Source organism: Falco naumanni, chromosome 11, assembly GCF_017639655.2.
Source record: "Falco naumanni isolate bFalNau1 chromosome 11, bFalNau1.pat, whole genome shotgun sequence".
Lineage (NCBI taxonomy): Eukaryota > Metazoa > Chordata > Aves > Falconiformes > Falconidae > Falco > Falco naumanni.
In genome coordinates this window covers 24,089,278-24,111,757 of record NC_054064.1, presented here as the reverse complement: position 1 = coordinate 24,111,757, position 22,480 = coordinate 24,089,278, and the positions used below count along the sequence as shown (strand labels likewise).

At 50.5% G+C, this 22,480-nt stretch overlaps 1 protein-coding gene across 2 annotated transcripts in view; it reads left to right on the top strand.

Moving 5' to 3' along the window:
• The window catches only part of EIF2B3 (eukaryotic translation initiation factor 2B subunit gamma), a 102,131-nt gene extending 88,025 nt beyond the window's left edge, over positions 1-14,106 (top strand). For both annotated transcript variants that reach the window (XM_040610421.1, XM_040610422.1), the window contains 2 exons: positions 2,416-2,519; positions 13,890-14,106. In XM_040610421.1, coding sequence (XP_040466355.1) covers positions 2,416-2,519; positions 13,890-13,942 — 157 coding nt within the window. In that variant the 3' untranslated portion in view covers positions 13,943-14,106. The remainder of the gene's footprint in view (positions 1-2,415; positions 2,520-13,889) is intronic.
• The last annotated feature ends 8,374 nt before the right edge of the window (positions 14,107-22,480 follow it).

Sequence of the window (22,480 nt, the reverse complement as noted above, 5' to 3'; positions counted from 1 at the left end):
CAGCAGCTTAAATCCTCTTTCTGTTGGGGAATATCCTCCTGCGTGAGGATAATGCTGAGAGGTGTAGTGTACTCATGGTTGCTGTCATGCTTAGAAGAAGTGATAGATGGTGGGAACCTAATGCAGGGGAAAGCTCTCGTCCAACTGGCTCGAAGCGGTGGAGGAGGAGGTATTTTGGAGTGTGCATTTTGGATGGGAGCCATTTCAGTGGGAAATGAGCAACCTCTTATCGCCTTCACTAGTCTGTTTGAAAGCCAAGTCAGGATGGCAGCGGTGGACCGTCCTCCCTCCACCAGTTCATTCCCTAGCCCAGCTGCAAATGCAGAATTGCTCTCACTCAGCCACCACTGTTGTGCAAGATGATGGCCTGAGCCGCTGTGTGGGCACACAGAGCTATTGGAAAGGAAGCAGATTGTGACAGTGTGAGAGCAAAGGCAGGCGGGGATCTGCTGTGTATCTTTGCCGCTTTTTATCTTATTAACATGTTAGTAAAAACCTTGCCAAGGCAACCTGAGCTGGTTACTTGCAGCGTAATTGCTCATATTGCCTCCTTATAGGTCAAAGAAGGGGGAGTTTAAGCGAGTTAAAAGAATAATTGTTCAGAGGGGACAGTCTGTTCAAGGAGGGTCGTAACTGCTAACCACTGTGGCTGAGGTCCGGTTTTATTGCTTTTACTCCTGCAGAATTAATGCCGGTTTTGTGGGGCAGATGGTTTCTGCTCTGACTCACACAAGTAACAGAATTGTAATCTGTTTAATGGCAAATTCTGTACACTAGATAATAGTGAAGTGTGAGCGGGAAAATACTAGGAATTAATTTTAGGATCAGTGCTCTGGAGTGAAGATTTATGTTTCTCTCTTCTCCTGAGGACCACAGCTGGCTAACTCTCCATTCAATACAGAATTGAGAACTCGGGGGGGTTGACCTGATACCAAAACCCTTCTATGCTGTTAGTTCAGATTCCAGGGTAGCAACTCTGTCCACAAGCCAGCCTGATGGTGCGGTGCAGCTGTTTCAGTAGTGCAATGAGTAGTGGTGATGCCCATGACCAAGGTGGGGAACGGCTACAGGTCATTAAACTGTGGAACTCACCATGACCATGCAGAAAGTCACTGAAGCTAAAAACTTCAGACAGAGATCAGCTGTTCAACTGAGGATAGCAAGAATATCCACAATGGTTGTAATTAATATTATCAGAAATATTGGGGAAAAGATATGAAATGCCATGGATCACAATAGGATTAATACAGGAATACAGGAGAGCAGATTATCTGCATCTCTCTGGGGTGATATATCTCACTTACACCATCCTCCTGATCAGCTGGTTTGGTTTTGATTTGTGTTAGACAGTATTTTTAGCCACTTGTTAGCTGGGTGCCTTCAAATTTTCTGTCCTTCAATGACTTCTATCTTTGCATATGTGAAAATAAGGAAACAAACTATTTGCATAATTGCTTTTTTTCTCTGTAGCTTTGAAAGACATTACATTTAATAATATTTAACAGTACTGATGATGCTGAGTGAATGGCATTTCAGGACACATCACAGATATTGGTAAAGTTTCGTAACTTCCATGTTACTGCATGGAGGGCTCAGATCAATGCAGTAGTAACTCAGCATCTCTCAGCAGAGGAGTTAGGAAGCCAGCACTTGGACTCAACTTCTTTCCTATCTGGGCAATCAAGTCAGCAGGTTTGAAAGCTGGTATTATAGAATCAAATATATTTTGGAAGAGGGTGACTTTTGCTAAAATCCCGTCCTATGTAGCATTTCAGACTTTGTGGTGTCAAAGGCTACGTGAGTGTGAAGGTATCCAAAGCAGGTCCAGTGTGGGTTTCATTGGTTTAGTACTGCAGCGTAATCGTGTTTGGATGCTCAAATGTAACACGAACAAAGCAAACCAGCTGAGGTATTGATCTGCCCCTTCTCGCCATCCTTTCTTAGTGCCTGGCAAGCTGGAACATATGAATCTTCTCAGCAAAATTCACAGGGAAGGACTGGGCTGCTGCTCCTGTCTCCAAGTGGGGAGTTGAGCGGAGAGGTCACTCCCGCAGTTACCCAGCCTGTCTGTGGAAAACACAAGACCTGATCCAGGTCGCGTGTCCCAGGCCAGTGTCCTGCCTCTGAAATCCTCTGGCAGTATTTAATCTGTTAAGGAAATGTAGAGGAAAGCTGTTCTAACAGGAGGTAAAACTGGAAACCCTTTTTTGCAAACCCATTCTGACAGTTGGCATTTCAGTGTTTCCAGCAACTGGGTGTGAGGATCAGAAGAACAGAAGTTTTTGGGATAAGAGCAGAACTGAACTTACTTACAGGGTCATGTTATGGGCTCATTAGATATTCCAGTGGATACCTTTGCTTTGTACCTGTCATTTTAAATTATTTTCTTGCTTTACTTTTGTGTTTATGTTGTAGGTGCTGTCTTCAGGGCAGTGTTATTTGTCATAATGCCGTGATAGAGAAGGGTGCAGACATCAAAGACTGTTTGATTGGAAGTGATCAGAGGCTGGAAGCTAAAGGTAAGTAGAGAAGCTGTATTTACAGTGCATTGGTAATCATCTTCAGAATTTCTTCCTACAGCTTTTCCTCCTGCTTCTTCATGAAGTGGCAGTTCGACAGTGTGGTGTCCTATAATATTCAGATTTGTTTTTCATGGAAAGTACGGCTTCTTGGCATACGAATAGTTCAGGGACTTGCTCCTTTGAAGCTGGCAGAAGAACTGTTGTTGTTATAAAGAACAAAACTGGGTGCTGAAAGTCTTTTCCCAGAGACCACAATTAGATCAGCCTGAAGTTGTCCTCAGCAGAAGGAGCCATTATTTTGAGTAGTAATCATTGTCAGTGTCAGGGGCGATGCAATCAAATCATTGATCACACAGACATCCTTCTCTTTATAGATGCTGCCAACCCACGGTGCCAGCATACTCCCATTCACCTTGCTCCAAGCAAAAGCTTGAGGTGTAATATCATGCTCGGAGCTGCTGTGCTCAGTAAGAAACACAAGGGAAGCTACATTCAGATCGGCTTTACTGCTATGAAATGCTATTTTGGGGCTTCAGGGAGGTTACAACTACATGGCCCTCATTTGGGCAAGGTTAAGCCATCCAGTGGAAGTGTGCGTGGCAAGGCTCGCGGTAACCGCCTGAGTAGAACTGTTGATTTCCTGCCCTAAGAGATAATGGGCAGGAAATGGCTGTCTGGGTGACTGCATCCCAAGCAGAGGGCTTTTTAATGAATATTTATAGTTGGGGTTTGGCAGATCCCTGCTTTAGGGTGTGGACTGAGGACAAAAGTGCGTTCCTTCACAGGCTCCATGTGAAGTTATTTAGTCAGATCAGGATTTGTTTGCTCGCTTCGTCTTTATGGGTGGATTCCCATTTGTAAGTATCCTGATACAGAGCAGGGTTTGCACTTAATGTAGTATAGCGTAACCTATTGTCAGCTATGCATATGACAAATTTTCCTTTAAATTGAAACTAAAAGTGAAAAAGACTCACGAAAACAAAGTATTGATCTTGCAGTTGCACGTCTTAGATACTGTAGGAAACACGCAGTGAGTGTTCTGTGCACTGCAGTCTTGGTCCCTGTATACCAGAGTGTGCCTACTTATGGCTTGGCCGGTCACATCCGTCTGAACCAGTGGCCCTTGCAGGATTCATCCCCTTGCCCCATCACTGAAGATTTACACTGTTCATGATGCTCCACCTCTGTCCTCCCCTGAGCATAGAATCATAGAATTGTATAGGTTGGAAAAGACTTTTAAGATCATCCAGTCCAACCACAAACCTAACACTGCCAAGTCCATCACTAAACCACGTCCCCTAAGTGCCACACCGACACATCTGCATGGATCAGCAGGAGAGCTGAATCAGGTCACCTTTGGTTGCTAACTTGCAGCATGAACTATGGGGAGACAGGGTGTAGATTGAGCTAATATAGGAAATAGGAATATGTTTGATGTCTTCAGTAGGTTATATCAAATGGAAATATCACCCTTTGACCTTGCTCACACCTGCTTCAGCAGTCTCTTCCAGGGACTTTTCTGCAGGTCCTAGTCTGGTTAGTCTTAGTATGGAAACCATTCTTTCTTCTTGATTGTCCTTGTCATCCTTGTCTGAATATTTTTCAGGGTCTGTAGATGTATTTGCAGAGAGAATAACAGAACTATAACTTGTGGCTCATTTGCCTGCTCTTGTAGAGTCTACAAGACCTGCTCATCTCTCCAAAGCCTAAAGTCACTTCTTAATGACTCTGTGAGCCCTTTAGTTAAACTGTTCGGAAACATATGATTGATGTTAGCAAAGACACATTCAGGTAGATTATGAATACACCACTATGCTAAGCAAGAAAAAATAATAAAGCCTCAGTTCACTTCCCTGCCTCAGTTTCCTAACTATTCTGGAATTTCTTTGGACTGGGGCTCAGGTTCTCCTCAGTGGTCTGGGATCTGTCTGCGAAGTTCATGACTGACTTCCTGAACTGTGGAGTCTTCCCAGCCCAGCATGTCTCTTCTGACCTTGGCTGGTCCCATAGTAAACTGGGCCCTCTTTTTCGCTGTGAAAGCATGCCATGACTTCCTTTCCCCTGCCCAAGACTTCCTGTATCTTGTGCCAAGCTTTTGGTGTGGCCCTGTAAGTCTGTTTCCATATTCCTTCTTTCATCAAGACTTTGGCTGTGTTCTGTTTGGTAACTTTTCCTTCTTCAAACTCAAGCCTCCATGGCTGGGTTAGAAAAAAGCTAGTTCTCTTGGGCTGGAGCCACCTTTTGTTGCAAGCTGATCACACTTCAGCAGACGTAAGCGGTAGCAGCTGGCTGTTGACCCTAGTCTGGGAGTTACATGCTAGAAACCTCCTCAGCAAAGCTGCAGACACCTTCCCAGAAACATTAAAAAAATAAAAATACAGCTATCCCTTATTCCAAAGCATCAGCCAGGATTCATCAAAGGTAGAAATATCCCTGAATCATCCTACACAGCCCCAAGCAAATCCTGCAGTTGACTTTGCTGCAGAACTGGCTGTGTGCTCCCTGCTCAGCCGTATGAGTCCTGGCCATGCTGCCCAGGCAGCTCAGGGTACAAGAGCTCTTTGAGCCAGTGGTGCACTGACCCTCCTTTCATAAAATGAACTCCAGTCCCATGCAAGGAGGATGGCAGGAGAACAGCTACCACAAATGATAGGCAAACGTAACTCAAACCAGCTCTCATCCTTTTCCTTCTGCGGAAGAATATGGGCATATTTAGGGTGGTCCAAATGGTACAGCTGGGAGTAATGGGATTGAATTAAACACAATTTATGTTGGCTATCTGGAACGTTTTCCTAACGATGTGGTCTGGTAGGCTGTGGGATAATCTCCCTGGGGACACAGTGGGAGACCTCATCACTTAATAATGGGCTTGGCAAAGCTCTGGACACCTAAATAGAGGGAACACTCCAACACTGGTTACTGGGGCAGATCAGATGCAGCCTAGTACTTTCAAACTGAAAAGAAAGTTAGAGACACAGGAGGGAGCAGGTAACTGTCAGCAATGATGTCCCAGTCCTTCCTTGACTTCTGCCATATCACAACACTGGCCAGCAGAGATGGTACTTTTAAGTGACTCTGTTAAAGTCAAGGTATGGAGTTCTGTTAAACTTCTGGATTTGCAAGCCATGTCTCCTGAGAGCCATACTATTCTCTTCCTACTGCTTTTATTACCATGCTTAGGAAGCATCCACTTTCCTTCCTCTTTGATACTTTAATTTAAGGAATTTGCTAGCAGAGAACAGATGGGCTTTGTGAAAGCTACCTCACACAGGTTGCAGTTTGAAAAACATGTTGGTACCTAAGGAAAAGGAGGCAGTTAGTAAAGGGATAGGAAATGGCAGGCAGCAGTTTTGAAATAACTTAATTGTACGGAGTATTCAGTCACTGTTTCAAAGACATTTATTAGGTTAATGCTCCAGCCTTTTTGATGAACCCATTTTTAGAGGAGCTCAAAAGCAGCATGCACTCATTGAAGCACAACTAGAGAGAGGGAGTACTGGTGATGGGCCAGTTGAGGAGTCAGATGAGCCCTACCCCAGTGAGTAGTTCCCACAGGAGTCTCTAAGCCACACGTAGTAGGGACTACATTATACAGCTGGTATAGGTTAACCAGGTGGAGGCACATGCAGTAGAGTGGCCTAAGCTTTCTTCAAAGCAACACCAAGAACAGAGACGGTAAAGACAAGACACATAGCATAGAACTAGCAAAATGGACGTAAAACTCACCACCTTATCCCTCTCCTTCATCTCTGTTGTCATTGGGGCAGGGATGGTTTATGGGCATTGGGAATTAGAGACCCAGTGTTGTTTGGGGACAGCCTGAATCACTGCCCACCCAAAAACTGCATTACAGCAGTTGCCACAAAGCCTATGTTCGGAAAGGGAAAAAATACCAGCACTCAGGATGCTGATGTAATCTTACCTTGGTGTCCTGATACATACCTAGTAGTAGCATGTCCTCCTTTCTATGGCTTTTCTGCAACGTTTGTCATCTTAATGCTTCACAATTCTTAACAACCTCATTTCTGCCTTCTCGATATGAACATGGTTGGGTTTTCCTCCTATTTTACAGAGACCTGAGAGACAGGGAGATTCCAGTCATGTGCCTATTCATTTGGACTGGCCAGCTTAAGTGCTGAAGTTGCATGTTACATGTGGTGTTTTCCTAGTTATTAAAGACTTGACATTTTAGCCTTAGCATTTTCTTTGTAAGTGTTGGGAGGGAAGGCCCAGTCTGCTGAAAAAAACCCCACCCAAACAGTTTTATTATACAGAATGATGTTGGCCCTCGCATGGATCATTAGCAGTGTCAGAAACTTGAACTCCATTGTACAGCTTTCTGCTGCTTCAGCTGAAGGGAACTGATAGTAGTGGGTCACCTTCCTGAAAGGGAGCTGGATCTGCAGTGGGACAAGAGAAACTCTTTGCCAGGTTTCACGGATGCCCATGGGCATCAGCAGCCCTGAGACGCAATCCTGGTGCTGGGAGAAGGCAGCTGTAGTTCATGTAGGCTTTACTGCTCCTGCCCTCAGCATCAGCTATTGGGCCCTAACTACATCACTTAAGTCCTACCTGATCCTGTCTCGTGCTTCAGAGATGCCTGCTATGGCTTTGTCCCAGTAGCAGACTCATCCCATTCCTAGCTTTTGGAAAAACCTCTTTGGTTTTTCCTCTAGTCTTTGTCCCATGGAGATTCTTGGTTTTCTCTCTTACTTAGTTATTCCCAGACACCCACCTGACGACTCCTTGGGTCTGACCATAGCTGCTGTTTCCAGTCCCCTTGCCTAACAGTCCTATGCTCCATTTCCCATCTGGCACTTGCCCCCTGACTGCTTTGAGTCAGACTGCATCCCTTTCCGTACCACTGTCGTGCCTGAGCAGGATCATTCTGGGCACAGGAGCGAAGCAGCTGTGTGCAGAGTGCACTGGTCCATAAAGCAGGGATACAAGCACTGGGGAAGTCCTGCCTTCCTCCTGTGCTTCCATGGTCCAGAGCGCTCACTGAAGAGTCTCTGGAGCTTTTAGCTGCCCTCCTGAGAACACGTGCAAACTGAGATATTTTTTTTTCCAGAGGTTTATCACATAGCCAAAACTGTGTGGTTTCTCACAAGAACAGAAAAAGGCATATATCCAGTGAGGACTGGCTCCCGTTTCCGATCATTTTCCAAGTCATGTTCCAAGCTTGGAGTCCTAGGACTTCTCAATGAAACAGAGTTAAACTGTTTTATTGTAATGAGGGCCAAAGAGCACATTTTTCTTTAATGTCATCCTCTGAAGGCAGGTACAGTTTATCAAACCTCCACATATGAATGGGTGACTGCTTGTGAGGATGCTTTGCCCCAGCTGAGATTTAGCAGGATAGGGACAGGAAGGAACTGAGGGGCTTTCTGATGCTCTCACTGCATTCAAGTAGAGACAAGCATCTGCTCTTGCAAGATGCTGAGTACCTCCTGGTGAAGTCTTCAGGAACTGAAAACACTTAGCACGACACAAGGTCGGGATCAGAAAGCATGCTGCAGTGCAGATGGGAGTTATGAAAGCTCATGAAGAACAGACACAGACTAAACAGTGCACACATGTATATTGTGCACTGGGGTGCAAGATGAGCTGGAGATGATGTAGGAACGGTGTAAATTTATAGCAAAACTGACAGGTCCGTAAGATTTGCTCCCTAAAGTAGTTTAACTACTGAGTGTCTGTGACAAAGATATTGTTGGCAGTTAAAACAGGCATCTCTTAAATAGTTGTCATTTTTGTTTCAGTGACTATGCAGCAACTACATTTCAAACTGATCCTAATAAGCCTCTTTTCCAAGTTGTATAAAAATGGTTTATGAGTTCTGGCCTTTGCAATGGCATAAAACTTCCCTAGAATATCCATCCAGCAATGCTTTGTCCTCCCCTCTGCCACAGGGGACTGTCACACTTACGCATACTGTCATTCTCAGCCGGGGAAGTTCAGGCTTCCTGAGTGAGCGGGTTAAATGAGCTGCCACATTCGCAGCATGTTGATTGTGAAGTCTACCCATAAGGCAGCAGTTCGTAACCTTGTGGAAATATTTTTACATGCTGCACGCAGAGAAAATAACCACTTGTGCTCTGCTAGAGCTCAGCCACATGAAAGAGCCAGGAAGAACACCCCAATGGATGCTGAGAAAGGAAGGGGACCTCTACTTGCATCCAGCACAGTGGGCAGCAGTGTCCAGCAAATATGGCATCTCTGCCATCTTAGCAGGAAGTGTGGACAGAGTCGTTCAGACTGACGTTTCTGAGATCCCTGCTTGCATTTGCTTTGAGATGGTGATACCCTGTGGGAGCACATCGACCGGCACAATCCAGTCCCTTTACTTTGCTAGGACGGCACCCCAATATTAGGGCTCAAGTGCGTCCCCCTCCCCAAGGAGCTTGCTCTCTTAGGCACATCCCCAGCTTTTGGTCTCCTTTTCCCTTTACTAACCTTCCTCTTAAGACCCTGACTGATCACTTTCCCGTACACCTCTGTTTCTAGTTCCTTCACTCCCCCCATCCTTCTCTAAGCCACCATAAATTCATCTCTTTTGGGGCACTGAATTCAGTGTTGCCTTTACTTTACACTCCCAAGACATGTCTATTCCCTAGATGGGTTTGAGGGTGAAAGGGTTAATCCTGGTTGAATACTATGAGAAAAGCCTCAGCTGAAGCAGGTGAGCAGGCACTGTGGCTGGTGGTTGCTGGAGAGGAGCGAGATCTCTACTGCCCACTTGTTCCATGGGTCAGAGCTGACCTGCCTGGAGCTACTGCCAGCCCCGTGCCCAGTGCCCCTGCGGTGAGCTGCACATCCCACCCTGGGAGTTGCTGGGGCACCCAGCTCAGGGAAGCATCGCTCCCAGAGACCCCTGGGCTCGGCTGATGGCTGCACAGCGGGCTGACGTGGCGCTTGGGAGAAATCTGAGACACTCCTGGCCTTTGGGGCCACAGCGTGGTCACCCCCAGATCTCCAGTGATCACATAAGTAAAGTGTGGCTGGGGAGAGAGCAGGCCGTGACTGGAAAGCCCCACTGCTCTGTAAACACAAACAAATCAGCCCCCATCACCTGCTTCCCTTCTTTATCTCTACATGTAATTTAAAACACCCTCCAGCCTCCCAAAGTCAAGCTTCAGCTGCTTCCCATCCCCGTAAGCCCCTTTAGTTCCTCTCCCCTCCAACCTGGCTGCTTTTCCAGGGCCAACCATCGCTGCAGAGACAAGTTGCTCTCCTCTCCCACTCTCTGATCCTTTCTGTCCTGGGTGAATGTGGTAGGAACCACCCACAGCGTGTGTTTTCGTGCATGCGTTTCTACAGCCACCCCTCCCCCCCGCCTCGTTTTTTAAGTTAAACTATCTCTTGCTTTAAAGAGAGCAAATACACAGCAGTGGCTTTCATCACTGCTGTATAATAGAGCAGTAATTCTGTGCCAGGGACTGTTTTCTATTTTATTTTAAAGGGTTTATAAAACAGTGTATGTAATTGAGTGAGTAAACTGAACGTTTTCTGGAGCCCCTGAGGGCTGGAACTTCGTGGTGGTCCTGGGCCTAGGCCCTAACCCTTTTTTTTTTTTCCCTCTCTCTCTTCACCCCCCCCCCCCCCCTTTCCCCTCCTTCCCCTCCTCCTTTACAACCCAGCGTTGCCACCAGCAGCAGCAGCAGAAATCTGTCTGGGGCTAATTGAGCAAACAACAAGGAGATGCTTTCACATGGCTTTTAAAGGAATGCTCCGGCATCCCCTTTCTGTGAGCAACTTGGCAGGAACCTGCCGGGAAGGCTGGGGAGCTCAGGGTCCCCGGCCGCTGCTGGGGTTTGTGCTGGGCTGCGCAGTCATTTCCGCCCCTCTGTTTATTTGCATTACAATTTGGTTTTAGCCAAGCACCAAAAGCTGCTCTGCTCCCCAGCTCTCTAGCTCGCCTTGTGTGTATGTTTTTAAGGGGCTAGTGTACAGTATGTGTAAACAAATGTCTTCCAAAGCAGGAACGCATATATAAAGAGTGACAGGTTTTTGATTTACACTCAGTAAAATCTCTGTGGACCCTCGGTTCAAGCACCCAGGCTGACTTCAGGCTGGGCTGCGTCAGCAAGTTGAAGCAAAGTGCTAATCAGGAGGTTGAATGTGTTGATCAGCTCTGGATTTGCTTAGCACCAGATGCTCCCAATCTGAGAAGATCTAGTTGAACATGATTTAAGGTTGCAGAGTCCAACTCTAAGGCTTTCTGAAAGTCCTTTCTCTAATCCCTCTTCTTTCTCTGTGGGCTGAATGCATCTGTAACCCTGCCAGTGTCAGATAAAAGGCAGCCTGGTAAGAAATCCCTAATGGGGAGCTGGGGAAGGAGAAGGGAGCTGAACAGCTAAGCATGTGAGATACTTCTCCCTCCTCCCCCCGAGTTTCAGGCAGAGTTTCTGCATGAACTGAGCTTGCTGGTACCAGCCAGAGCCACTGGCAACTGGCAGCCACGGCTGATAATGAAACGCTATGAAACGCTATCCACAGCTCAGCTCTCTGGCACACACAGTGGAGTCTGAATTCCCTTCCCTCCACAGGGGGGGCTTTGGGAAGGGAAGAGGGAAGCAGGGTGAATCCTTATCTGCCTATCGCATCCCCTCGGGGTGCGGAATCAGGCTTTGTTTCTAGCAAAACCATTCCCTTTATCGCTTAAAAACTTTCTCGCGGATTTTGAGGCAGGCATGTTCATGTGTTTTCTTTTAGCCTGTACAAGGAGAAATGAGTTTGGTGATTTCATGCGAGTCTCTGAGGTAGCAGTGACATACCGGGCAGGCCGTGTGTGTGCGCTTCAGGGAATCTGGGCCACACAGATCAAGGAGCAGGCGAAACAGACAGAGCGATGGGAGATGAGGGAATGTGTGCTCTTGATTTCCTGTGTGGCTTCAGCTACTTGAACTCCCTAAACTCACTGCTGCCTCAGTTTCCACATCCACAAAATGAGAATGCTCTTACGTGCCCACTCTCAAAAAGCATTTTGAACTCAGCAGGTGTAAAATGCAAAATAACCATAGGGCAGCTACAAGCATGTCAGTGCAAAACAAAAATAGTTGGTACCACCTCTGCAACAAAGTATGTGACATGACCCATCCCAGCTCTGTACATTTAGGAGAGTGCAGGATGCTGTCTGGAATGAAGGAAAAAGTTCCTTATTAAAAAGTATTGCTACAGATAACCTATATATAGAACCATAAATCGACATGGCTCTTTATAAGCCTAGATGAAGGCATGTTTAATCTGCAGAGGCATAACGTAATTACTCTCACTGGATGGTAGCCAGGGTCTTATTCACATCATAGAAATCAACATGATAGGTAGTCTGCTTGGAGGAGGTTCAGGAATGGAGTCACAGGAGTTGCTACAGGGCCTGTTTGAGATATATTGGGAAAGTTGTTGGGGGTGAGGAATGTTATAGCAAGAAGTGCTGCAGGTTGGATTTGAGGTACCTTGGCAAAGCTGTGTGGGGTCCAGGACGGGAGGGGAGAGGCGCTGAAGGCTGGACTTGGGGCTATTGGCAGAGCTGTGCTGGAGAGGTTGTGTGGTGCTACCTACATCACACTTGCACCTGGCACTTGTACAGTCAGTCCCTCATTTTCCTGAGCGCTGCATCCAGCTCTGCTCGTCCTGCCCAAAGTGCTGGAGATTGGGTTCTGTGTTCCAAATTAAAGCTCCAAGATGTTAGTATGTAGCTTCAGGATTCATTATCAGTTGTCGCTAAATACCTTCAGCAAAGAACTGATGCTGAAGATGAGAAGCAGCTCCTTGATCTCTTTATTTTTGCCTTCAGGAAGGGGTCTCTGAAGGATGCTCATGTGGCTAACCCACTCTGTCCCCCAGGCTGAGGAGAGAGCAGGATCCGTACGACTGTGGGATCAGGGGTTTAGTGGGAAATTATCTTGCCGCAGTCCAAAACTCCTTGAAGTTTATAGAGCAGGTTTTGATCAAACCTTTTCTGGAGCAATGGTTTGCATGGTGCAAAGGTAATATCTTGAATTTTAAACCAAGAGAAGCATCGCGTTGGCCCGGCCAGTTTGGGGATTGCCAGGAATTTCTTCATTTAGCCAAAAGTGGCATGTTTGTTGTTTTGCAGCAGTCTTGCAAAATCTGCTTCCCTGAGGGGAGGAGTTTTAGGTGGGTAAATAAAACACAACTCCTTATTTCCATGCTGGGGGGGGCGGGTAGGAGACAACACAGCCTCCACCAGTGTATCCCAGAACCTCACAGGCCTTGATGCTTTATCCCAGGCTCCAGAGCCAGTTGTTATTCCTAATGTGCAGAAGGGGAGATGGAGAGCCTAGGGGCATGGATCGAACCACCTGAGCTCCACCTGAATAGGTAGCCAGCTCCCAGAGAGCAATTTAGATTCACTGCCTTCCCCCACGGTACCCTGAGGATACCCACTTTGAGCACACCGGCTTTGTGTCATGCTCTGAGGCCACATGGGTTTTCTAGGCACTGGGCTTTCAGTTGCATGTTTTTATTATTTTGGCTTTAGATCCTTTATTTGCAGTCCTTCGCTGACAAGCTGCTTTTGCATTTTAAAGGGAAGGCCCTTTCAGTACAGTGCATTAACAGTGCTGGGGCAACGACTGGCACCTTAATGTGTCTACTGGGGCTGTGCAGAGCTCCTGGGAACAGGCAAAGGAGTGACTGTAAAAATTGCCCTTCCAACAAAATTGCTCCACAGGAGTCCAAGGAGGGCTGTCCACCATTACCCTCAGAGATTATAACTGTCCTCAGAGACCTTGCTTCACACAGATACTTTTGGAGAGGCTCCATCCAGACCTTAATGCAGGAAGGAGAAGCCAGGTTTAAATAAAATCTTTTTTAAACCACCAAAACTCTATTTTTTTAAGCTGCCAGGGTTGAGATTGGATTGCTGAGAGGATCTCACGCTGCCTCGGTGATGGTCCCCTGATGCTGAGCAGCCCCTCTCCCCCCCAACCTTCATGCAGTTTGAGGGCACACAGCATTCTTTAGGGCTGGGATAGATTACTGATCTTTAATTTTATGTCAGATCTCCATGCTGGATGTTGATGGTTCTTTGCCCCAACCTAGGTGTGCACCTGTCAGCAGCAGCTGTGACTTCCATCGGGTCTCTCTTGTTTAGTAGTGACACACGTGAAAACTCTCATTAGAGAAACCTCCTAATGTTTAGTCAGTTGTTTAGGCTTTTGCCATGTGGGGAGGGATACTGTCGGAGAGATGCTGGAGTCCAAAGAAAGACAGCAAATCTGTCTTTGAGTTCCCCAGAATCTGCTTTTCTCATTTGTTTTAAAATTGCGGATTTGAAAAACGCAAGGTCTGAAGCACTGCTGCAAAACTCAATTCCTCTGCTTTTCCTCCCTCTCTTTTCAGCCAAACATGTTAATGAAGTCATTGTGGGCACCGAACAGCTGATGGAGATATAACCCGAGTAGGTTTTAAAGATTATTTTATGGAAGCCAGCAGCAGAACCAGATGTTCAAGCATCATAAGATCATCCATACAGATCAGTACTGGCACGGTTTACCCTATCATTGCTCCTTTCCTGTTCAGCTTTATATTTATGTCTTAATAAAGAAGTATTTACAGAGCGGTGTGTCCGTCAGCCCCTCCCCCCTCATTGGGATGCATGCGGGTTTGTGCCGGGTAATATCGGTTCCTGCGCGCCCGGCAAACGCACTGTACTTTTCCAGCAGAAGGGAGAGTGGGGACCACACAGAATGCGCCCCCTCCGAAGAATGACTTAGCCACCCTCCCTGCGATGTAAACCACATCCCTGCAGTCCTGCACCACCATCCCTGAGCCTGGGAGAGACCGCTCGGGACACTGCTTGTGCATCTCATCAACACAGCAGGCGGGCGGCGAAACACAGTGGTAATGCGGGCTGCTCTTTGCAGCCCGGTGGCTTCACCAGCCTCCTCCTCCTCCTCTCTCTCGTGATGCTGCCCCATAGCACAGAAGTGTTGAAGCTGTGCCTCTTCTCTTCTGTAATGCAGTTGAGGAGTTTGGCACCCGTTTCTGTCAGGGCTGTTTGGTCTGTTACTTTGAAATCCTGCCCAAGAGCAAGAATGTGAGAGGGCTGGAGGGATGGGGGAGTGTGGGGGGAAGTGGGGCGTAAGCAGTGGACATTGTCTGCCTTATTTTGGTGGTTCTTTCTCTTGTCAGCCCGCTGTTCCTAATCCCAGACAAGAGGTCCCTCCCCACATCTAGATGATCTGTGGATGACTATACCTACGTCTGTGAGATGAGTCGAGTGTGCTAATGTGAAACGCGTAGCTTTGTGGTCAGGGGTTGTGCCAGGATTGTAAAGCACCTGGATGGGATTGAAACACAAGCTGTTCTCTAACGTTTATAAATTGGACGCAAGTTCCTACCTAAAAGCTGTTTATTAGAATCTGGTAGGATTCAACGGGACATTTATCTGCCCCTGGCAGTTTGACATCCAGAGGTGCTACAGCAACTGGCTGGGATGGTATTTCATTAACTGAAGTGATAAATTTTAAATGTGTGCTTCATGGGCACCAGTGTCCCCTGAGGAAAATTACCATTTCCTAGCTAATTTGACAGGAGAAAGATTATAATCCAGACATTCCCTGAGTTTCATAAACAAAATCCCTGCTCTAAAGGACCAGATTGGGATGGCAGGTATGGGTAAGGATGAGCTTCAAGGCCTTTGACAAGCTGCAGGAAGAAGCAGCGCGCTGCAGTTCGGCTCTGGCTTTGCGCTAGAGGTTTTGCCTTGCATATGTGTGCAAACATGTTCCTAAGGTATGAAGCCTTTTTCATCCAAGGATCGCAGAGGCTTTACAAAGGTTAATTAAAGAGAGTTCTTGTCTCTGTGTGCGGCAAGGGAGCGAGGCATCCATTTTGGGTGTGTAGGAACAGCAGCAGAGTGGAGCGTAATTACCTGGCTTTGCATTTTACCAGAAGGCTGTGGCAAAGCCGAGAGAGGTCCGCAGGGACTTTTACTCATGGTCCTTTTGCTTAAACACAAAGCCTTCTCCCTCTCTGGTTTTAGAATACATCTTAACTTCTGAAAAGTTCACATCCCCTTAACAGCTACAGATTTACCTCCTTGTGCCTTAACTATATGTTTCAGGCTCAGTGCCTTTGTTTAGCTAATTTAAAAAGAGGGTGGGGGGCTCTTTACTGTGTCAGTTAGAATTTAGCATTAATTTAGTGTTCTCTGACACTTGAAAACCTGGCCGGGATTTGAGGCGTTTTCTTTTCCTTTTTGCCTTTTACGACCTGCAGGTGTTTGGTGTGAGATAAAAGTAGATCCCAAAGTGAGATTTCACAGCACAAATTATCAAAGTGAAGATTCACTCTTGATGTAGTCTACGTGTGTGGCAGTAATTATGAAAAAATAATTTGGGATAATAGGGCCTTCAGGAATCCCAAGGCGGGCACTGGAAGGTTAACCCTTCCTCATCTAACCTGGTCTCCACGCCACTGTCATCAACAGGTAAGCAGATGATGGGCTGAGCCAGGCAACTTTACAAACCAAGTGATAAATGCTGCGGTCTTCAGGAAAATCGGGGAGGTGATCGAGGAAATGAAGTTCTGTTCCCAGGTATTTCTGGATGTGGTCCTAGGTCATACAGAGCTTCAGGAAGGTGTTACTGGTACGGGCTGCTCACCAGCTTTGAGGAACAGGCCATCTCAGATAGCCAGTTAAGTCTCCTCACTTTGCTGTTCTGTCACACGCAGGCAGCTGAGCACTGCAGTCCCTGCCTATCACAGTGCTGTTGGCACCGAGGTGGTGCTTGATGGGCAACATTTCTCTGAAAAGATGGAACTTCCCAGCTCTGTAGATGCTGGCGCTTTCTGGGCAGGTTTGTCCTGAACACTTCCTTGGCAGATGTACAGCAGGGGTTGATGCGAGAAGGTTCTTGCAGTGGCATGTCACGTGCCGCGGCCGCACATCATACAGCAGAGGTTGCTGTGGTGCCTAGCGAGGTCCCCAGCTGGCAGCACGTCTGGGTCCTGGGTTTTGCCGTGCAGCAGAATCCTGCCAGCAGATCATACAAGGCTTTTTCCTTGACCAGGGCAGCAGGTTGGCGTAGGTGCAGAGCCCAGCAGCAGCGTGTGTGCCTACCTGGCCCATACTTCTCCCTGTGGGTCCTACACCCCTAGCACACTGTGACAGGGGTACCTGAAGGTCCCTTGCCCTGGCTCCTGTGAGGGGTGGGTACCACCTGCAGCAGCTCTGCAGCGAGGTCCTTCCCAGGATGTTTGCAGCCAAGCCCATTTGCAAGACACAGGTTTGGGAAAAGCGTTGGCTGGGCAGTTACAGAGCCCAGAGCCGTAGCTCTCCTGCCTCAGCCGCTCGTGTTTGCCGTTGTAGGTGACTGTTGCGATCTTGCAGGAAGCAGCAGCTCATCTGATCCCTTCTGCGGTCAAACCAATGTGGATAGCTCCCATCTTCTGGGCAGCCTTGGAGCGGAGCCACACAAGGGGGAGGCGAGCAGCCAGCCATTCCCCGGGACAGTGGGCTTCTAGCGGAGTTCAAAGGGAATCAAAACCTTCATTGCACCAGGCTTTGATCTCACTTTTGGGACACTTTCTTGGCTTGCGGGCAGGAAGAGAAGAGGAGCGCCAGGCTAAGCTGTCATATGGCCTCCGGTCCACAGGTCTGGCTCCCCCATCACCTTTCAACTGACGCTGTGTGTACAGCCCTGGCAAGCGGACTCTCCTGAACCTCTTGGAGCTGGCCATTATAAGGACTCACCAGTCTTTTACTGCCTCCAGTCTGCAAGGTTTATCATGCAGAGCCATGTTGCTCCTGCTGGCTTCCTTGCTGGCTTCTGGACCCCACTTTGCTTCTTTCTCTGGCTGCCTGGACAGAGTGGTTTTCAGCATGCTCTGCCCATCTTTTGGACTTTGCTGGTGAGACCTTCCTGTCCCAGGAGATCAGAATTTTCCTTATAAAACCCTGCAGGTCTGGGGAACACCAGTGTTTTCAGGAGGTGTCTTGCTGCCCACACTGGCCCAAATCTGCAGTGATGGCCAGTGGTTCCTCTGGTTCCTGCCCCGGTGTCACTAGGGGCAGGGTTAGATCGAGCCCAGGGGAGGCTCAGAGGGGAATCGCTCGTTGCACTGTGCGTGGTGTAACCTGCTCCCTGGGTACTGCTGGTCCCGGGACACTGCAATGGCCACCAGTGCCGCCCACCTGTCACATGCAGCCATTCCTGTGGCCTTTGGGCACCTGTTTTAGAGGGCTGAAGGTTGCAGCAGGCAGTTGGGGCAGGGTCCCTTGGTGTTACAGGCTGCCCACCATGCCCCAGCCCAGCCCCGCTGGTGCCATGGGGGGAGTGCAGGGCACAGGTCCCTTCTCACTGGGCAACCTGTAGGGTTAATCTGGGGATGTGGGGGTTCCCTCACCAGGGTCTGGCACCCAGCAACCCCCCCGAGCACCCCTGCAGCAGCCTGCCTGCAGCGGCCGGCGCGGTCTCAGCCGGGCGGCTGATTTCTGGATCCTGTCGGTTTTCACTCCATCTCCCGGGAGCCAAGGTCCACAGCCGCGCCTGTGCCTCCCAGACGGGCCGGCAGACGAGAACTTCCTTCCAGGCCCTATAGACAGACATTTTATATACCTTAAAATACGTGTGTATATAAATATGGAAAGCAAGAGCTTGGGAGAGCTTGAGTCTAAATAAACTTGTATGTTTAAGGCTTTTAAAATGCTAATGTTGAATTTCAGGGGAGGGGGGACACAAGGGGATTGTTGGACTGAGCACCAAGACAGCTGATGAGCTTGGATCAGTGCCTTTACAATTCAAGGAAAAATGGGATAGTTTGGGAAGGAAAAAGGGATTTTCTTGTTTTTGTTTTTAGTAGAAAATAAAAGAAGCTGCCTTCTTATTTGCCTCCCTCCCCCAGAGCCGGAGCAGCAAGCGACTGGTGTTGTATGCATAAGCTATTCCTTTGTGCAACATCTAAATGGTTAATTGTGTTTGAGGAAGATGTACGGGCGAATGGAGGGACCACCCAGCAAGAGACAGACAAGAAAGAGCGATCTCTGAAATGTTTAACCAGAGAGAGAGCAAAGTTGTTTAAAAATATTTAATTTACAACATTCCACACTGCTGATTATAAATTGGCCGTCCAAAAACACTGCTGTGTGCGGGGAGGGATCCAGGCAGCATGAAACAAATTCTTGTGATTGTTTTTCCTATCTTCCTCCCTCCTTTCCTTGGGGAGTTTAACCCCGTGGCAGGATGCGGGTTGCCCCAGGCAGGGAAGGCAGTGACCAATGCTGTCCCCCAGGACCCTGGTCTCTGGTGTCCCCCAGGACACTGGTCGCCAGTGCGAACACCTGTGCCCGGGGCCGGGGCGCAGCCGCCTGCTGGTGCTGGGAGAGCTGGAAGGGATGGTGAGGAACGACCAACTGGCAATGCCAGCCGTGGTGACGGGCACTTTTGAGATGGCTGGCGGGTAATGGCGCTGCAGCCCCTTCCCACTGATTTTCACCCCAGCGCCAGCATTCCCCCAAAGTATCCAGCCCTGCTCCCAGGCAAGGAAAGCCCAGGATCCTCTGGTGGGGGGACTGGGAGTCGTAGGGAGCCAAACCTGCTGGGCTGTGCTGCCCACAAAAGGTCCCTCTCCACCATGACGGTGGCCGCTCTTCAGGTTGGTGGCACTCGGCCACATCACCCAGCCATTCCCAGCGGCGCTGGGAAGCAGTGGGGACCTGGGCCCTCGCAGGGTCATTGAGCAACAGCGGTATCTCCCCCTGCTTGGGCCTTTCTGTAAAGGGAATGGCTGGTGCCGGATGCTGGGAAGAAGGGATTTGGCCGTGCTCTGCTTGCAGCCGCTGCTGATCCATGTCTGGCTTCGACGCACCCAGCCGCCCAGCTCGGCTACCCCCGTGCGTGTGAGGGGCTGGGGCTGCTCTGCAAGGAGGGATGGTTCCCTCTGGGTGGTGGCCAGGCTGTCCCCCCCCATCACCTGGGGATCACTCCTGCTCCCACCAGGATGTCCTCTCCAACCTTCATAGCCCCTGTGCCCCCGCAGCGAGGGAAATTGGGGAGAGGAGGTGCCTGGGCTCCTTTCTGCGCTGCCCCCAGGAGACTGGGCAGGCGAAGGATGCTTGTGGTGGGGCTTAGTCCCTGCTTCCCCAGCCAGCATCAACCCTGCCATTGTCCACCCTTACAGATGTCACCCGAGTGGTTGGAGAGCCACCGTGCCCCTGGAGAAGGGGGAAGATGCACAGCCCCCTGGCTGATGACCCCACGCTGCAGAGGGGACCTGAGCAGAGCTGAGGGACAGGGGGATGCAAGAGGAGCCAGGATCCAAAAGCGGTGGCTGCTCTCACTGCAGCTCCCTCCTTGGCATCTCCTTGCAGATCCTGCCTTGGAGAGCGAAAGCCACAGTGCTTTCCCACCCCTGCTGCCCCAGGACCTGGGCCACACAGCCAGACCCCAGGAGCCCTGGGGACCCCCGGCCAGAGGGGAGGGCAGGGGTCTTCCCGGCTCCTGCTAACTCTCCTGGCAAGAAGGGGGCATGGGGAGGGCTGCAGGCTCCTTGCCGGGGATTGCCACAAGTTTCCTAACCCCTAATCAGCTGGGAAGCCTCGCCGGCCACCTGGGTGCTTCCTCGCGTGCAGCGAAGGCCTGTGACAGCCCAAGGAGCCGGGGTGGGTTTGGCTGCTTGCCCCGGTGGCGAGCTCGGCTCTCGGTGGCTGAACCGCTCCGGGCCCTGCCAGCCCCAGCCGGTGCCGGGAGCGAGAGCGGAGACAAAAGAGCTTGTGTCCGCCTGCCAGCAGCCGGCCCCGCCGAGCGGCCGCCTGCCCAATTAAACCGTGCCCGCTTCCCATGCGGCAGGGGCGCCCGGCGGCCTCGCTGGCCCCCTCCCACCGCCCACCAGCCCCGGGGGACCCCCACCCTGTGGGGCCTCTCCTGCCTCCCTGCAGGCGCCGGCGCTTCGGCAGCCCTTGCCAGGCACGAATACGCTCCCTTGGTCCCCCAGCGAAGGCATCTCCAGTGGCGCATGCTGGGGATGGCTCACCCCATCCCTGAGCCTTTCCTGTTCCCCTGCTTTCCTCGCACCTTGGGGCTCACAGCACCTGCCGACGCAGGCAGTGGGGTGCTGAGCATCCATCCCTGCTCCCACTCCCCCCAGGGGCCAGGTCAAGATGAAACCTGGCGGCAGCAACTGCCACCACGGTGGGAGCATCCCCACACCCTGTCCCGACGCGCGGGGCCAGTGTCACATCCACTTAGCGGGCTCCAAAATCCCTCGCCCTGACACCTTGTTAAATACCCACCAGGGGTCACAGTTCCTGGGTTTCTTTTTCCTGCTTTTCCTTTACCCTGCTGAGACGTTTCGGTTGGCAGGAGCTCCCCCCCGCTATTAGGTATCTTTCAGGGAACAAGAAACCTAGATCACTTACAAATTAATTTGGAGTTAAACCTACAGAAAATGAGAAACATGCTGCTTTGCAGGAGAGAGCTCTTGGCCAGCAATCAAGAAAAATACACCCAAACCACCCGATGCAGCGCGCTCAGCAGCGGCTGGGGATGGGGGCTGCGCTCTCAAGGTAGCTGTCGGCTGCATTCAGGCGCGTTTTAATGGGGCTGCGGCCTTTCCTCCCAATTAAAACCGTAGCAAATGAACAAAAGGGAGAACCTGCTCCCCAGCATGTGGGGGGGTGCGTGAGGGGGCGTAGGGAAGGCTGGATGGGGAGGGAGGAGGCATGGGGTGCAGCACCGCAGCATGGGTGTCTGCCTGTCAGTAGGAATGGGGACCGGCCACAGGCACCGCTTGCCCCACAGCGCACGGACACCTTCACACCGGCATTTCCCACATCACCGTGTCCCCGCGGCCACAGCAGCTTGCGCCAGGGCTGGTCCCCAAGGGAGAAACCCGTGTCCCCTGGAGCCACGGCACCTTGTTGGCCAGAGGGGCCACATCCACATCGCAGCTCTGAAGCCAACAAGGCACCATGATGCAAGGGGATGTGGGGTGATGTGGGGGACCCCAAGCCCCCTGGAAGGCGGGTGGGTGGGTGGAGATGGGTGGGAGCAGCCCCCTGGGTGCTCCAGGAGGGTGACGGGCATGGGGCTGGCCACCGCCACGCATTGTGTCTGTGGCGCGAGCGGCTGTGCGGGAGGGGGCCAGGCGGGGAGGCCGGGGCGGCGGAAGAGCAGTGATAAGATAAAAGGTCTGCTTTCCCATGCCGAGGAGCCGGGGCGGGGGGGGGGGATGGGGTGGGGGTGGGGGGGGCGCAGGGCGAGCGCCGAGGCCACCCAGGTTTCAAGCACTCGGCCTCAGCGCCTGACCCCGGCACATTCAGAGAGCACTTCCTAAATTTGTCTCCTGTGTTCCTGACTCACAAGCAATTTCCTCACCCATAAAACGGCGTCAGCATGAAAGGACTGGCCGGGACACCAATTACTTGTCACTGTTTTACCACCCTGCTGCTCACCGGTTCACAGCCCCCGGCGGTGCCCAGCCAGGATCTGCCCCCTCCTCATGGACCCCCTCTGCCCTGCGCAGCCAGGGGGACGGGGAGATCGGGGTCCCCTGTGCCGTCGGGAAGGGACCGTGGGGCAGAGGGATCCCTAGTGCCCAGCTCCTGGTGCTGCCCCCAGGCAGAACCATACCATGTCTCTGGTGCTCCTGGGCTTCCTGAAGGCATTTCCTGGCCCAGCCTGCGATGAGGCAGACATCGAGCATGTGCAGGTCCCTCAGCCCCACGCTGGTGTTGTCCCCATGCTGGCATTGTCCCCATGGTATTAAAGATGTGCCTATGTGGCTGCACAGGAGGGAGCAAGGCTCCATCATTGCCACCATGGTGGCACCAGACTCACTGCTGAGCACAGCCAATGGCCCTGCCATGAGGCACAGGGACCCTCGCTGGCACAGGGCTTCGCCATCAAGGTGCCACTGTGCCCTGCCTTGTCCCCACTCCCCGTGCCTCTGTGCCACCTTACCTGTCTGCCTCTGCTCCCCAGTGCCAT